General features: G+C 62.7%; 1 protein-coding gene across 2 annotated transcripts; it reads left to right on the top strand.

Annotated features, from left to right (window-relative positions):
* The first annotated feature begins 536 nt into the window (after positions 1-536).
* DPEP1 (dipeptidase 1) lies at positions 537-16,051 on the top strand. 2 transcript variants are annotated; one of them, XM_066242243.1, is made up of 11 exons: positions 537-684; positions 9,878-10,052; positions 13,113-13,245; positions 13,484-13,616; positions 13,783-13,933; positions 14,058-14,127; positions 14,510-14,686; positions 14,778-14,862; positions 14,938-15,013; positions 15,465-15,600; positions 15,679-16,051. In XM_066242243.1, exons 2-11 carry the CDS (start codon positions 9,949-9,951, stop codon positions 15,838-15,840), a joined length of 1,227 nt encoding a protein of 408 aa, XP_066098340.1. In that variant the 5' UTR covers positions 537-684; positions 9,878-9,948; the 3' UTR covers positions 15,841-16,051. The 2 variants fall into 2 exon arrangements, with proteins under 2 accessions (XP_066098340.1, XP_066098341.1); XM_066242244.1 differs by lacking the exon at positions 537-684 and adding an exon at positions 9,518-9,632.
* Positions 16,052-17,447: the final 1,396 nt, after the last annotated feature.

Below are 17,447 nucleotides of genomic sequence, written 5' to 3'. Positions count from 1 at the left end.
CTCTTCTGGACATCGCACGCCAACGGAATCACACGCGAGGTGGTCCTTTGCGTGGCTTCCTCCCCCTAGCACCTGCGTTCGAGGTTCACCAGCTGGTAGCATGTTTAAGGGCTTTGGTTTTCCTCTTCATGGCTGCATAGTATCCCTCACCGTGTGGGTGGACCACATTGTGTTTGTACATCGTCAGCTGATTAACACTTGGGTTGTTCCCACTTTTAGCTTTTGCGATGAGGCCGCTGTTGAACACTCGTGTCCAAGTTTCTGTGCGGACGTACAAGTCTTACATTGTTTCTCCAGGTGAGTATCCATGTCTTATTTTCACAATGAAAATGTATATTGCGAGAAGAATAAACACATTTATAGATGCCGACAAGGGGCAGCCTCGGGGGTCTGCGTTGGAAGCTGGACAAGATGACCAGCGCTGGCCATCTCCCTGAGCGAAGCAACCACCCCCTCCACCCTCCCTGCCCGACTTCTTTCTCTCAGACCCACTTCTTTCCACCCCCTCCCCCCTCACCACTTCCTTCCCCAGACGCAGAGAACCGGAGCTGCTGTGGCTGGAAATAGGGCCTTTTCACCTTCCTGGGGACAGGCCTGGGAGGAAGACAGGTGGCTGGGGCGGAGCCCCGGCAGCTGTGGTGACGGAGCCCTGGCGGGGGACAAGCCTGCACCTCTGAGGCCACGGTGAGTAGGCTGGGCACCAGTGGGCTGGGGTCGAGGGGCGCTGCTGCCCAGGGAGGTGCTGTCTGGAGGGGAAGTGGCCAAGCACGGCACCTGCCCTGGGACCCGGGCCCAGCAGGCCCGGCTGGGGACCAGCAGCCGGGAAACAGATGGAATTCCAGAAGGTGGGACATGTGTCGTCAGCCCCACGTTGACAGACAGGAGACTGAGGGTTGCTGCCCTTCCCACCTCTCCCCTGTGCCCGTCTATCAATCAATCGCCCCCTCCGTCCCAGGACAGGGCCCAGACCTGCTGAGGCCCCTGCTGCCCCTCCTGCCCACGTGCCCACTCTCACTGTCCGCTCTGCCCAGAGGGTCCCTCCCTGGTTGCTCGCCCTTTGGGACTCGGCTGACGTGTGTTCATGGGGACGAGCAGGGGGGCACTCGGCAGCCCCATCACGGGGTACAGAGGCATCGTTTTCTTAGGGGGAGGTCCTGCCCTGAGATTTGGGGGAGATCGCTGAGACTGTCCAGCCCCAGGAAGGAGGCAGTTGGAAGTTATGAATAGGAGAGGCATCTGGTGCCTCTCTGGGCCTCTGTCCCTTGTGTGCCTCTCCGAATCACCCACGAGGCCCACCAGGAGCGGGTCCAGCAGCCCAGGCAGGACAGAGAGCACTCCTGCTGAGTCCTGGGTGACCAGGGACTGAGGGAGAAAGTACAAGGCAAGGAGGGTCCAGGTAGTGACGTTGGGTCACCTCTGACTGCCCACTGGGGTGGAGGCAGCTCTGAGAAGCCTCAGGGTGGAACACAGACACCCCCTTGGATGGACAGACAGGCAGGAGAGGTCAAGGGCCCCCTTCTTCCCTCACACTGTCCTAGGTGTTTCAAAACGTAACACAGTGAACGTGCAACTTGTGCTCTGTGCTGGAACCAGCCCTGAGCTGTGCAGCCCGGACATGTGCAGTCTGTGCTCTCTGGAACCAGCCCTGAGCTGTGCAGCCTGGACATGTGCAGCCTGTGCCTCGGGTTGCAGAGCGGGAAAAGGGGGTGACAGTCCCTGAGCAACCTCCAGACCTCCCCACAGGTCATTGACCTCCTGGGTCAAACCGCAGGAGCCTGGCCGGCCACCAGAGGGCAACTGGGGTGTGGTCAGCAGGGTGGACGAAGCCAGCTACAAGGACACCCTGCTTCCTGGCTGTGGGGGTGCCCTGGGCTCATGTCCGTGGGGGTGTGGGTCTGAGGAGAACCGGCAGCCTTGACAGGGACCAGCCCTGAGCCTCTGCCCAGCCCCTGAGTAACACACCAGCCTCCGGCCAAGTCTTGGCTCATTTCACAGGCAGGATACTGAGGCCCCCACACTGCCCCTAAGAGTCCCCAAGCATTTTCATACACTGTCCCCATCCCACCGCCCAGGGGACAAGGCCGGGCCCAGCAACCTTGATGCTCTGTGTGGGAGGGTGGGGCTGGGCTCCCAAGGTCATGAACCAGGAACTCCCTGCGCCAGATAAGGGGCTATAAAGGCCTTTATAGAATCTGCTGGGGCAGCTGTGAGAACCCCAGGTCTCAGAACTGCCAGGCGAGGACGTGACCTCACCCTCAAAGGGACACCCTGGCCAAGTCCACCGAGTCACCATGGGGCCCACCAGGAGCGGCCCAGCCGCCCAGGCGGGACACAGAGAACACTCTAAACTCACCCACAGGCGTCTCGTACTCTCAGATGTCCCCGGTGCAACCACCAAACAGCAGACACTTGGGCGTCCCTCGCTGGGACTCGGTCCAGCAGGTGACAGGCCCCCGGCTGAGCCCAGGGCCCACCTGAGCCACCGTCTCAAATGGGGGAGAGCCCACTGGGCAGATGTGGGGTCAGAACCTCTGCCCTCGGGGACGGTGGGTTTGGTCTCGGGACAGCAGGCAGTGGACAGCAGAAGGCCCTGTGAGGCGGAGCCTCCAGCAGGCAGTGAACAAAACAGGGAGAGATCCTAACAGCTGAACCATGATCAGTCTCAGGAGAAATAAGCTGGGAAGAGAGGGGGTGCCCCCTGTCCCCTCAGACTTCCTTACAAAACACAGCAGAGAGGAAAGAGGCCTCTCAGGGTGACAACAGCAGAGCCTGAACCCGCCATCGGGGCCACCCCAGGGGCTCGCCCGGAAGGCCGTCCCCATCAGAGCCTGGTGGGGGTCCCCAGCACCCACTCGGGGACCATCAACTTCCTGCCTTCCCCGCGGGGCCCAGGCGCTGGCTCTGAGCCAGAACATGTGGGGGACACTTTAGGGACCCAGGGCCGCCACCACCATGAAGGTGTACTTCCTTAACCCCGACTTCCTCTGGAAGCCTCTCCAAGGGACTCCCGGGGGCCAGTGGATGGCTATCCCCGTCGTCGGCCCTCTGACCTGCCCCCTTATTCACCCTAATTCGGGTACATGCTCCCCGGGGACCTCCTCCCCCAGGGCCACACCTGGGAAAGCGGGGAGAGCGAGACCCACAGAGGAGGCCGGCACTCCGCCACCTGCCGACATGCCCAACCTGCCTTCTATCCCGGGTCCTGTCAGGACGCTGACCCCGAGGTGGAGGTGGAGAGAGGGCTCGGGACCAGCGGAGCACCCTGAACAGAGGGCTCGGGGCCAGCGGAGCACCCGGAACAGAGGGCTCGGGACCAGAGGAGCACCCGGAACAGAGGGCTCGGGACCAGAGGAGCACCCGGAACAGAGGGCTCGGGGCCAGCGGAGCACCCGGAACAGAGGGCTCGGGGCCAGAGGAGCACCCGGAACAGAGGGCTCGGGGCCAGAGGAGCACCCGGAACAGAGGGCTCGGGGCCAGAGGAGCACCCGGAACAGAGGGCTCGGGGCCAGAGGAGCACCCGGAACAGAGGGCTCGGGGCCAGCGGAGCACCCTGAACAGAGGGCTCGGGACCAGAGGAGCACCCGGAACAGAGGGCTCGGGACCAGAGGAGCACCCGGAACAGAGGGCTCGGGACCAGAGGAGCACCCGGAACAGAGGGCTCGGGACCAGCGGAGCACCCTGAACAGAGGGCTCGGGGCCAGCGGAGCACCCGGAACAGAGGGCTCGGGGCCAGCGGAGCACCCGGAACAGAGGGCTCGGGGCCAGAGGAGCACCCGGAACAGAGGGCTCGGGGCCAGCGGAGCACCCTGAACAGAGGGCTCGGGGCCAGAGGAGCACCCGGAACAGAGGGCTCGGGGCCAGCGGAGCACCCGGAACAGAGGGCTCGGGGCCAGAGGAGCACCCGGAACAGAGGGCTCGGGGCCAGCGGAGCACCCTGAACAGAGGGCTCGGGACCCTGAACAGGGGGCTCGGGGCCAGCGGAGCACCCTGAACAGAGGGCTCGGGACCAGAGGAGCACCCGGAACAGAGGGCTCGGGACCAGAGGAGCACCCGGAACAGAGGGCTCGGGACCCTGAACAGGGGGCTCGGGGCCAGCGGAGCACCCGGAACAGAGGGCTCGGGACCAGAGGAGCACCCGGAACAGAGGGCTCGGGACCAGAGGAGCACCCGGAACAGAGGGCTCGGGGCCAGCGGAGCACCCGGAACAGAGGGCTCGGGACCAGAGGAGCACCCGGAACAGAGGGCTCGGGACCAGAGGAGCACCCGGAACAGAGGGCTCGGGGCCAGCGGAGCACCCGGAACAGAGGGCTCGGGGCCAGAGGAGCACCCGGAACAGAGGGCTCGGGGCCAGAGGAGCACCCGGAACAGAGGGCTCGGGGCCAGAGGAGCACCCGGAACAGAGGGCTCGGGGCCAGAGGAGCACCCGGAACAGAGGGCTCGGGGCCAGCGGAGCACCCTGAACAGAGGGCTCGGGACCAGAGGAGCACCCGGAACAGAGGGCTCGGGACCAGAGGAGCACCCGGAACAGAGGGCTCGGGACCAGAGGAGCACCCGGAACAGAGGGCTCGGGACCAGCGGAGCACCCTGAACAGAGGGCTCGGGGCCAGCGGAGCACCCGGAACAGAGGGCTCGGGGCCAGCGGAGCACCCGGAACAGAGGGCTCGGGGCCAGAGGAGCACCCGGAACAGAGGGCTCGGGGCCAGCGGAGCACCCTGAACAGAGGGCTCGGGGCCAGAGGAGCACCCGGAACAGAGGGCTCGGGGCCAGCGGAGCACCCGGAACAGAGGGCTCGGGGCCAGAGGAGCACCCGGAACAGAGGGCTCGGGGCCAGCGGAGCACCCTGAACAGAGGGCTCGGGGCCACAGGAACACCCGGAACAGGGGGCTCGGGGCCAGCGGAGCACCCTGAACAGAGGGCTCGGGACCAGAGGAGCACCCGGAACAGAGGGCTCGGGACCAGAGGAGCACCCGGAACCGAGGGCTCGGGACCAGCGGAGCACCCTGAACAGAGGGCTCGGGGCCAGCGGAGCACCCGGAACAGAGGGCTCGGGACCAGAGGAGCACCCGGAACAGAGGGCTCGGGGCCAGAGGAGCACCCGGAACAGAGGGCTCAGGGTGCAGAACAGGCGAGGACCCCGTCAGTTGTGTGGAGGACCTGGTGGCCAAATGTAAAAACTGTGCAAAAAGTAATCACATGAGAAGTAGAAATCTCTTTCCCTCACACCTGAGCCCTCCGTCCCTAAGTGAGGGTCTCACCAGAGGAGCCTCTGGTGACCTCAGGGCTGAGGCAGACCCAGCAGGAGAGTCACCCCAAATGTGGAGCCCGGGACTGCCCCACTCTCCAGGCCGCAGTCAGGGATGTCCAGAGCACATGCAGCCTTGTCCTCCCCTCCCCTAGAGCAGGGCCCTCCCTCAGCCCCTCTCCTGGGCCCTCACCTTCTGTATCCTGTTCCCGGCCAGCCCTGCCCAGGGGCAGACGGCCGGGGAGCCACGGTGGGCAGCCCTCTCACAGCCCTGCCCCCCTCTACTTGGAAGCCTCCTCCAACCAGAGCCCCTTCTCCCTCCAGACTCGACTCGGCCCTGAGGTGAGAGGGGCCCCCACCTGGCCCCCAGGATCACCCCTGTGTCCCCTCCCTCCCAAGGCTGGCCTTGGAACCCTTTATGGCAGCGCCCCAACTGGGGACTGTCCCCCATTTGAGACGGTGACTCCACCTGGCTGCTGGGACCCTGGGTGGGGCTGGAACAGCTCACCAGGGTGTGCCCCCGGCCCCACCCTCAGCACTCTGAAACCACTTAGGTGAAGCCACCGCCAGCTGGACCAGGTCCGAGGCAGACATTCCCTTGATTTCGAAAGTCCCTGCGGCTCGGCCAGAGGGCTGGTAGCTGGGAATGTGGGGAACCCCCCGCTGTCACATGTATGCACACCAGAGCCCCGGTCCTGGATCAGGGACAGGGTCCCCGGGGAGTGAGGGCGGTGCCAGGGGTCCGGCCCTGAAAGTCGGGACCTGGGTTGGAACTCCTGAATCCTTAGCTGCCCGCTGTCAGGGGCGCTGCGGGCTTGGCAGCAGGGGCCCAGGGATCCAGGGGCCTTCGGGGAGCTCCAGCCCAGGGCTGCCATCTACTAAGTCAGCCCTCCCACTGAGACAGCCCCCACCTCAGTGCCCAAGGGCCCCCCATGCCTCGTCACCAGCACAGTCCCTGCGATGCTGCCTGCCCTGGGCCCAAGGCCAGCCTGGGGGTCAGGGGGAGCCCGAGCCCAAGAGGTCCAAGCCGTCCGAGGCCTCGTTTCTGTCTACAGAAACTAGAACCAGCTGACATGTGTGAGGCATTAGGCCCCTTGTCCTGCTCTGGTGATATTGCGAAGGCCCCTGGGGGAATTTTTTTTAAGAGGTGGCTTTTTTGTGCAAGTGAAGCTGGCTGAAAAACTCAGGGGAGGGATGAAACTTGAGAAAAACAGCAACAAACCCCCAAAGCTCCTGAGCAGGGACAGAGTGGCTGGGAAGCAGGTTCCAGTGTCACCACCAGGCTCGGCCCAAGGTGGGACTCGGGACACAGCTGAGCTCAGGGCACCTGGGTAAGGGGACGCCGGCCAGTTTGTGGACACCTGCTGTGTACCCCAGGGGGCGGCCTCTGAGTTTAAACTGGGGGGAGACAAACAGGTGAGTGCATCCTGGGCAGGGTGCGGAGGGCCCGGCAGGCTGGGGTCCCGGGGCTCTCTGGTGATGGATGGAGGGCAGGCTGGGGTCCCGGGGTTCTCTGGTGATGGATGGAGGGCAGGCTGGGGTCCCGGGGTTCTCTGGTGATGGATGGAGGGCAGGCTGGGGTCCCGGGGTTCTCTGGTGATGGATGGAGGGCAGGCTGGGGTCCCGGGGTTCTCTGGTGATGGATGGAGGGCAGGCTGGGGTCCCGGGGTTCTCTGGTGATGGATGGAGGGCAGGCTGGGGTCCCGGGGTTCTCTGGTGATGGATGGAGGGCAGGCTGGGGTCCTGGGGCTCTCTGGTGATGGATGGAGGGCAGGCTGGGGCAGGGGTCACTGCCGCCTGGCCGAGGGGAAAGAGGGTGGCTTTTGGGTGGGGAGGCAGTGAGATAAGGCAGGAGCCACCTTCCTCCTGGGTGTCCCTAAGGGAGGGACCTACTGCCATGCCAACCGGGGTGTCACAGGGAGGCCAGCAGGGCTGCATGGCCACATCAGGCAGAGTGAGGTCAGGGCAGGACCACCTGGAGGATGTGGAGACGCCACCAGCTTTGAGTTTGTGAGCTGCAAATTCATCAGGGTCTGGGGCCTCCGCTGGAAAAGTCAAAGGTGGGCTGGGGTCACCTGAAGGCTTCGGTCTGGCCGGGGCCACGCTAGGGTTGCCAGCAGAACCAGCTACGCCAGGCTCCCGGGCGCTGTTCCAGGAGACAGATGCAGACATCATGCCAGCCACCACCTCCAGAGCGCGAGCTCAACGCTGCACCCTCCCACCGCGAGACGAGCAAGTGGGGTGCAGGCCCCATGCGCTCCCTGAGCCCGCCTACGGCAGGTGACGCAGGAGGGCGGAACCGGGACCGGAAACAGAAGCGCAGCGAGAACACGCCTGCTCACGTCCAGCTCTGGCACCAGCCCCTGGAAGTCGGCCACTCTCTCACTCTGCACGGAGCCTGAGGTCGGGGGCCGGGGTGTGGGAAGGGGGGGCCCAGTGCAGGGGCTCCCCCACCCCTGTCGAGGGGACAGGGACCACCCGCTGCTTCAGGAAAGACTGGAAACACAACCACAGGTCCAGATAAACAAACAAGAAACATGAGTCCTGGGGACACAGACTGCCCAGTCAGCGGAAGACGAAGGCCTCTGGTATCAGACAGTCTTGTTTCCAGAGCCAGAGCCCGGTGCCTCTGGGAAAACGCTCACACCAACCAAGACCTGCAGGGAACCACTCTTGAGACATTCCATGTACATCGTTCCCCAAGGACACAACACAAGGATGTGCTGGGAGGGCACAGGAGAAAAGCAGAAGAAAATCTAAAACTGACAGAACACAGGAGACAAAAGGGTCAGCGCGGGAGCTGGACAGGACGTGCAGGCGTCCCTCGACAAAGAGAGTCGGTCGGTCGGCTGGGGTGCCGAGCCTGGAGCTCCTGAAAACAGCCCGGCGCTCCACCGTGCCCTGCCGTGCCGCTGGGAGGTTGCAGAACCCTGAGAGTGACACGGTGACTCAAGATGACGTCGTCCACAAAGAAGAGGGACTCGGACGACACCAGGCTCCGCACCACAGCCCAGCACACAGGGGTTCCAAGGGGGCGTTCCATCACTCAGAAGTGTGTCTGGCACAGCGCCGGCCTGCCGATGCCCGAGGACACAGACACCTGCTCCCCAAGACCCCACATCCCGGGGAGGATTTGAGCACCGGCTCTGACAAAATAAGTCACAAGAACCAAAACGGAGGGAAACGGAAGTGCAGAGATCACGCGGAAACTGCGGGTTTTATGAAGGGCGGAGCTGGGGGACAAAGGCAGCCAGCAACTCGGACCAGAAAACCCACGGAGCAGATGGGTTCACGCGTGTGTCAGAGGTCCCCACCCGCGGGCCGCGCGCGGCAGGGACAGCGCTGGCCTCCTCTGTGCTGAGGGCAGCCGTGGACCGGACCTGCCACGGAACGGTCTGATTCCAAAGCCCAGGCCGCACTCGCCTGGCCACCCCGCAGGGCACAAGTCAGGCGTGAGGTGGGACCACCCAGCCCCGCTCGTGGGACGGCTCCCGTCTGTGTGAACTCTGCTGTCTGGAATATTCCTGTAAGGTTGAACAAGGGTGACTGGGAGCCTCCCTCACAGTGTGACTGAGTGGGCTGAGCTTTTTCCACCTGGCACCTGAGGGACTGTGGTCACACCCACAGCGTCCCTTCATGAAATGCCCTCCCGTCACCAACTTGCAAAAGACACCTGCCGCAGAAGCTACGAGGCACTACATGAATGTCCCCCAGGAAACTGGAGCCCTGTGGAACCCCATCAGAGCCGGCAAAAGAAGTCAGAGCCCCGGCCTTTTCTTTACTCAGAAGTGGTGCATTTTGCTCATCGTGGATTACGTCTGAGCAAAATGTTTTCTTCTTTTAAACTATGTGCATTAAAATTCTGCCCACTGCAATGACTGAGATGGCTGGTGCCACCGGTCTGATCACTGTGCCCCAGCCGGGTGCCTGGCTGTCACTCCCCTAGGCCAGCAGCCCTGCACCAGCTGAGCCACCGAGCAAGCCGGGCAGAGCCAAAGCGGGGTCAGCGGTGTGAGGAAGACAGGCTGCCCTCCTGACAGCTGGGCTTCGGACCCTCAGGGCCGGGGGGCTGGAGTGCACAACGGGTCGGGACCCCAGCTCAGAGGAGACGCTGACGGTCTGGGCTTCTCACCAGCGTGCTCGGCCGGAGTCCCCAGTGGGAATGTAGGTCCCCGTGAGTCGGGGTGCAGATCCCAGCCCTGGGTGTGGTGGGAGCAGAGTTCAGATGACTTTCAGTTCTTATTTGCAGACCTCAGACAGGCCCCCGTCCTGGCAACGGAGGTGGCAATAGCTCGGCCTGTAGGGAACGGAACAGAAGGCGGCACACAGCGAGGCCCCCAGGGCACCCCCAAATCCTGGTCCCACCTGCACCCTGGGGGCCAGGCCCCAGGTCAGAGTGGGTGCTGGGGCTGACGGGCACTGGGTGCCGCCTCTGAGCTGTGTCCTGTCTGGACTCCGGCCACTCCTCAAGGGTCAGCAGCCTCTTACTGCCCCTCAGCCTGGGCCAGACAGCAACGCCCAACCACAGGTTCCGGGTCCTGCATCCTGCACCCTGTCCAGGAATGTGCTGATGCCAACAAACGGGCGGCTGCTGGCAGCGGTCACCTGAGCAAAGGCCTCTGGTGTGTCTTCCAGCCGCAGCTTGTCCTCCGTGCACAAGACAGCAGGTCCGGAGCCGTGCGGACCAGGGCCCTGGGGTCTGGGCCATGTGGACCGGCGGGTGGCTCTGGGCCCTGGTGGCCGTCTGCGCTGCAGACCAGCTGCGGGAGGAGGCGGAGAGAATCATGCGGAACACCCCTGTCATTGATGGGTAAGCGGCCACTCGGCGTGGGGCTGGGAGCAGGCCCCGTGCCCTGACTTGAGGCAGGCACCACCCTGTCTCCAGCTGGACTCGGTTCCCTCAGCTCTAACACGGGCCATGCTGTTTGCTGGCCTGGTCCTTCATGGGCTCCAACGGGGCAGCCAAAGGCCTCTGCAGATGAGGGCCTGTAGGGAACGGAACAGAAGGCGGCACACAGCGAGGCCCCCAGGGCACCCCCAAATCCTGGTCCCACCTGCACCCTGGGGGCCAGGCCCCAGGTCAGAGTGGGTGCTGGGGCTGACGGGCACTGGGTGCCCGGCCGGGGTCATGCCTTGCTCCAGCTGCACGGCCCCAGGGAGCACCTTTCCCCCTCGGGCCTGTTTCCTCACCTGCAGCTGCAGGTGAGGGTGGCATCCACCACAGGCCCTGGGAGGCACCCTCTCAGCCTCTGAACCATCCTTCCTGAGACCCTTTCCTCATGCCCCTCCCTCTTCTGTGTCCATCTGGGGTGACCCTAGCAAGCATGGGGTCCGTTTGACTTTACTGCAATGCCTGGAGGGGGTCCCACAATTCCACACACCAAACCAAGCCTCTGCTGTGCCCACACCTGCAGCGAAGACCCTGGTAATACCTGTCACTCTTCTCTGAGCTCAGCCAGCTTGAGCACACCTGTCCCCTCTCCCTCCCAGCGCATCCACATCTGCCCCCCCTCCCAGCTCTGCTCTGAGCTGCACACCTCGTGAGCTAGACTCACCCCATGCTTCCCCCAGCCAAGGTCCAGTCTGTGCTTCATGATCGGGGGCAGCCTTGGAGACACAAGTCCCCCCTCCTGTCTGCCCTGTCAATCCCCCACCCCGCCCACAGCTCCTGTGGACCCCAGCACCTCCCAGTGCCCTGCACACCTCACCCCGGCCCCACTCGTCCCGCACCCACTCTCCGCCCCCAGCTCCCCAGGGCTGTATGCAGGGACGTCTGACCTCTGTGGGCACATCCCCTGCACAGCTTGCCTGCAGCAGCACTGACTCTGGGCTGAGAACAGGGACTGGGTCCCCGTGCACCTGGCCCACAGGTGGCATCTGTGCTCACTGGCACTCAGGCCGGCACACAGTAAGTGCTCAGTGAGTGTGCAGTTGCCACTGTTTGGCGGATGCCCCTGGAAGGGAAGCCGTGGTGGCCTCAGAGGAGGGAGTATGTCTGCCCGCCTGCCTGCTCACCCTCCATCTTCTTCCTGGGCCTTGCGACCTCTCTGCATCCGAAGGTCCAGTCCAAGGGTCTCCACACCTGTGCTGTGCTCGGGAAACTGGGGCCGCTGCCTTGGAGTCCAGCGGTGTGGCAGGAAGGCAGCAGGGGCAGGGGGAATGCCCACAGCAGGAGCCGGGGGCTGCTCCTTCATTCCAGGACTCTGGGCAGCTGGGCACAGTGGGAAGGGGTCTGAGTTCAGGTGCAGGGGCTGTACAAAGGCCCTCATGTGGAGTAAGATGGCTGGAAGGGGCCAGACAGTTGGGAATATTCAGGGAGCTGCGAGTTGGGGATCTGGGATTGTCCCAAGACCTGGACAGCTAGGACTAGGCTGACAGAATCAACTCCAGTAATAGCGGGTCCATTTGTCTTAGCTGTTCTTGCAGGTCAGAGATCCAGATAAGTAGCTTCAGCATCAGAGGGAGCCCTGCCACCATGCTCCATAGTCCTTGGGACTAGGCGTGGCCACCGTTCCCTGTGGCACCTCTGGGTTTAAAGTGGCTGCACCAGCTCCGCCCATCGGAGCTGCCTGCCATCCAGAAGTAGAAGGGCAAAGGGTGAGCAACAGCTCTCTCTCAAGGTCAGCTTTTGGAAGCTGTCACAGGACAGATTTAGTCACATGGCTATGCCCAGCTAGAAGGGAGCAGGAAGCATCTATTTCAGATGGACAAATGCCCTGCTAAAAATGGAGGAGGGGTCTTCCCCAAGGAGAAGGCGGAGAATGGCCACCGGCCGTGCCTCCCACAACCACCCCAGTGCTTGCCGTCAGCACTTCTGGCGCTCAGAGCCGATCTTCCTCCTCGAGTGGGTGCTGTCACCTCTGAGGACGATGCCCAGGCCACTAAAATAAGGATGGCAGATGGTAGGCTCCAGGACAGTAGGTTGACCCTAGGGTGGAGGAAGCCTCACTCCCACTTCAGGACCCAGCAGAAGGGGGAGAGGCTGAGGGCAGAAGGCAGACAAAGCTCCCTCTCGGTGGCCACTGGAAGGTGGGGCTGGGCTTCCTAGAGAGGCTGCGGGTCCTCAGGGGAAGGAGTGATGCCCTCTCCAGAGGCCCTGTCCAGCCCTGCCCCAGGGACAGTGCCCCGGGTTGGGACTCCCCCCCAGCCCTCTAGTGAGGAGTGACCTTGCCCACTGTCCACCACTCAGACAGCAAAGGCGTGCTGACCCCCAGCTCCGTCCCTGTTGTGTCCATCATGCCTCACAATCCACAGAACCCTTTCCCCATCCCAGACAGCAGGGGCAGCTTCTAGGGTCAGAGAAGGAGCTTGCAGAGAAAGGGGGAGTGTGGTAAGCGGCCTGCAGTGGCACCGGAAGGCCCAGGTGTCCCCAGGACAAAGCCCCTGCCGGCCCAGACCATCCTCACAGCCCCTCACCAGATTAGGAATCCAGAGGGCACCTGCCTAAACATCTTGTGTATGTGTGTATGCTTGTGTGTGTACACCCTTCTCTGTGTGTGTGTGTGTGTGCGCGCGTGTGTGAATGCACTCACACACAGTGACTGGGAAAGCCCAGGTCCCGACTAGGGAGTCTGGCTGGGCCTGAGATTCTGCATTCTAACTGGCTCCCGGGGCCTGTGTTTCTTGCACACACAAGCAGGACGCCTAGGAAAGGCCCTTGGAGGGAAGACCTGTCCGTGTAGGGCTCTCAGCTCAGGGTACCTGGCTCAGGTATGTTCAGTAGCGAGTCATCTGCAAGCCCTGTGGCCAGCCCTCATCATGAGTGAGAAGCAAAAACTGGAAGCGGGTAGAGGACAGGGAGGAAGCTTGGAGCCCCAAGTTCCCGTGGCCGACCTGACCCGCCTCTTACCCCTCCTCCTACCCCCTCCAGGCACAACGACCTACCCTGGCAGCTGCTGACCAAGTTCAACAATCAGCTTCGGCACGAGGGGGCCAACCTGACCAGACTGAACGACACACACACCAACATCCCCAAGCTGAGGGCTGGTTTTGTGGGAGGCCAGGTATGGCCAGCGGGCCCTGCAATCGCCTGTGTAGGGGCCCATCCTCCTCCCCCTTGGGTCCTGAGGTACAGCCCCTCCATGCTGGCGGCATACCCCCCTCTATCCTTGGGACCATAGGTCTTTGGAGGGTAATCCGATAGCTGGCCAGGCTGTGGGGACGGCTCCCCAGACTGGAGGGAAGCCGGACGTTCCTGTGTGTGTGGCCTCCGGTCCTAGCCCCTCACGCTGTGGCCCCTAGTTCTGGTCTGCATACGTGCCCTGCGACACCCAGAACAAAGACGCCGTCAAGAGGACACTGGAGCAGATCGATGTCATCCACCGCATGTGCCAGATGTACCCTGAGACCTTCATGTGCGTCACCAACAGCAAAGGTGTGTCCCGGCCCAGCCCACCTACCTGGCCCAGCACCACCCTCACCCTAGTCCTGAGCAGAGGCTGCTGCTGCGACTTGGCCTTCCTCGGGTTGAAGCTTTCCTTGGACGCCCAGGCATGCCTGCCGCCCAGGTGCCCACAACCCCGGCCGGGCTCTGCTCACAGGCATCCGACAGGCCTTCCAGGAAGGGAAAGTGGCCAGTCTGGTTGGCGTGGAAGGTGGCCACTCCATCGACAGCAGCCTGGGCGTCCTGAGGGCACTCTACCACCTGGGGATGCGGTACCTGACCCTCACACACAGCTGCAACACGCCCTGGTGAGTGGCCCCAGGAAGGGCCGGGACTGGGAGCAGGCCACAGGTGGGCTCGGACACAGCTCTTCCACTGACACCTTCCTTCCTGATGTGAGTGGGCAGGGACGAACCCTCTCCTCCCTCCCAGGGCCGACAACTGGCTAGTGGACAGAGGGGATGACGAGGCCCAGAGCAAAGGCCTGTCACTCTTTGGGAAGGTAAGTGGCAGGGGCAAGGACCACAGTCACCAAGGAGACATGACCCAGGACAGTTTCTTGCTTTCTGGGACTTCAGTTTCCTTATTTGCAAAACAGAGCTGGCTGGGGTCGCCTCAGGGTGGGTCTTCAGCTGGAACCCACTGGTCACAGAGAGCGGCCCCAATCTTCAAGCCATTTGAAGGGTTCAGTAGCACCTGCTCGTCAAGGGGCCCCTACCCACATGCCCTTCCCCCCCCCCACCTGGACCTCTCTGGGGGGCAGCAGTAAACCCCAGAAGGCTGTGCCAACACAAGTGTGCAGCCTGCCTGGCCCAAGGCAGCAGCCATCTACCCCCATGACCAGGGCTGGCTCTCCTGGTCTCCTGAGCGCCCTGTCCCCTCAGAGTGTGGTGAGGGAGCTGAACCGGCTGGGTGTCATCATCGACTTGGCCCACGTGTCTGTGGCCACCATGAACGCCACTCTGCGGCTGTCCAGGGCCCCTGTCATCTTCAGCCACTCCTCTGCCTATGAGCTATGCAAGCACCGGCGGAATGTGCCGGACGACATCCTCCAGCTGGTGGTGAGGGCCCCTCTGTGCTCCGGGCGGGCCCTGGGCCCACAGGTGGTCCTCATGCGCCCCCATGCCCACTGGTCCTCTCTATCCTGAGCAGAAAGAGACGGGCAGCCTGGTGATGGTGAATTTCTTCAATGACTATGTCGCCTGCAAAGCGGAGGCCACCCTGTCCCAAGTAGCGGGTAGGTGGGCACGAGCAGCCACTGGCTGAGCAGGGGAGTGCCTCTCACAGGACCCACACCAGCTCTCCCCCGCAGACCACCTGGACCACATCAAGAAGGTGGCCGGAGCTGGCGCAGTGGGCTTTGGTGGAGACTTTGACGGTGTTTCAAGGTAAAGACCAAGATTGTGTCCTGTGCGTAAAGTGGAGGGTCAAGCCTGACCTGTGGTGGTGCAGTGGGTAAAAGCGTTGACCTGGAATGCTAAGGTTGCTGGTTCAAAACCCCAGGCCTGCCTGGTCAAGGCACATATGGGAGTAGATGTGTCCTGCTCCTCCCCCCTTCTCTCTCTCTCTGTATCTCTCTCTCTCTCTCTGTTTCCTCTCTCTAAAAAAATAAATTTAAAAAATCTAAAAAAAAAAAAAAAAGTGGAGGGTCAAGCCTCCCCCCCCCCCCAGGAACCTGCCATGAGGGTGGAGGACAGAAGTGTGTCCTGAGGGCTTCCTCAGCAGGTCTCGTTCTGAAGGCCACCCCTTAGAACTCCCATGCCTCAGGACTGGGGTGGACGGGTCCCTATAACCCGTCCGCAGGGCTGCAGAACCTGGTTCTCTCTGCTCTCTGCGCAGACTCCCCTCGGGGCTTGAGGACGTGTCCAAGTACCCAGACCTGATCGCCGAGCTGCTCAGGAGGCAGTGGACGGAGGCGGAGATCAAGGGCGCCCTGGCTGACAACCTGCTGAGGGTCTTTGAGGAGGTGGAGCAGGTGAGGAGGGCTGCTCTGTCACCCACCCCTCTCTCGGGGAGGGAGGCAGGCCGGCAGCCAACCTGTGTGTGTCCGCAGGCAAGCAACCACAGAATGGCCCCTGAGGAAGAGCCCATCCAGGACACGCTGGAGGGTTCCTGCAGGACCAACTATGGCTCCTCAGGGGCCCCCAGCCTCCACCACCAGTCGTGGGCCCTGCTGGCCTCCCTCGCCACCCTCCTCAGCCTGTATCTTCTATGACACTCGGGGACCAAACCGCTTGGGCTCCTGAAGCTCAAGGAAGACTGGCCACCGGGGCAGCCCAGACTCCGGGGACACTGCTCTCCCATACAAGGGCTGACTGGCCTGTCCTGAGCAGGCAGCGAGGCTCACGGAAGCAGCACCCTGTCTGAGAACTCAGGACACAGGCCCACAGTAGACCCTCAATAAAGGTACTGACCCCTTTGCGTCACCCTGGAGGGTCTCCTGTGTGTCCCAGGGCAAAGTCTGTGCAACCGCCCCTGGCTGGACACCCAGGCACAGGAGTGTCCGAGCAGTGCAGGGCCAGGGCCAGAAAGGGCCCAGGGTCTGACGCGGGCTGCACATGGACACTGCTGGAAGGTTTTAGAAATCAGTCGACTCCGGTACCACCGTCTTGTACACACATACACACCTACACACCCACACCCTCCTAGGTGTGCCTGCACACACGTACACAGCTGCACACTCACACACGTGTGCCCACACCCCACGTGGCTCAGCCTCTGACAACAGACTGGAAGCGAGGCCCCTCAGAGCAACCCCTGCAGGACCTCCCACATAGTGAGCGTGTCCTGTGGGACCCTTGGTGGGAGGGGACAGCGCCTCCTGCTGGACACTCAGTGGATGTCTCCAGATGAACCACCTCGTGGGCGACAGACTCCATCGTGGGACCCCAACATGTCAGGGCCCTTTGCAGACCCGAGAACACCCCCTCTGGACAGGGCAGGCTCCAATTCGGGGCGTAAGTCCAGCCTGACAAGGCAGGGACGCCCTGCTCAGGGGCCCCCGCCCCACATGGGCCCAGCAGCCCCTGTGCTTTGCTGTTAGTTCCCTCAGACTCCCCCGTAAACAAGTGTAAATCCCCCTGGACCACACGTCCCGTGGAGGAGGCAGGTGCCTGGCTCCCCCAGGCCCTGGGGGACGTCGGGGACCTCAGTGGGCAGGGAGGCCTCTCCTTCCCAGACGGCACATTCTCTGGGAGGATCTAGTGACCAAAAGGGACATTTGTGGGAATTTACTGATCACTTCGGATCAAATCCATGTTAATGGAGAAAACAGGCAAGTGAGGGTTTCTCTCCAGAGCTGGGCAAGTCCGGCCAGCACCCCGACCGTGGCCGGGCTGTTTCTGCCCAAGTGTCCGACTGTGGAGCAGATCCCTCAGGGGCTGCAGGAGCTCACCTGGTTTGCTGATTTTCTCGAAAAAGGCTTTAATCTCATCCAGAAATAATCTCAACCACAGTAAAATCACACCAGAGATAAGATACACATCAAGTGCCCCCACAAGAACATACAGGGGTCTGACCTGACCAGACGGTGGCGCAGTGGATAGTGTCGGCCTGGGACGCTGAGGACCCAGGTTCGAGACCCTGAGGTTGTCGGCTTGAGCGCGGGCTCACCCGGCTCCAGCACAGGGTGGCTGGCTTGAGCAAGGGGTCACTGGCTCGGCTGGAACCCCCCAGTCAAGACACATAGGAGAAGCTATCAATGAACAACTACAAGCTGATGCTTCTCATCTCCCCTTCCTGTCTCTCTCCTCATTCTCTCTTATTCTAACTTTAAAAAAAAAAAAGGAAAAAAGAAACAGGACTGTCTCATATTGGGAGATG

The sequence above is a fragment of the Saccopteryx bilineata genome, chromosome 9 (assembly GCF_036850765.1).
Source record: "Saccopteryx bilineata isolate mSacBil1 chromosome 9, mSacBil1_pri_phased_curated, whole genome shotgun sequence".
NCBI lineage: Eukaryota > Metazoa > Chordata > Mammalia > Chiroptera > Emballonuridae > Saccopteryx > Saccopteryx bilineata.
The sequence above is the reverse complement of the archived record's forward strand: the minus strand, read 5'-3'. Positions and strand labels throughout refer to the sequence as shown.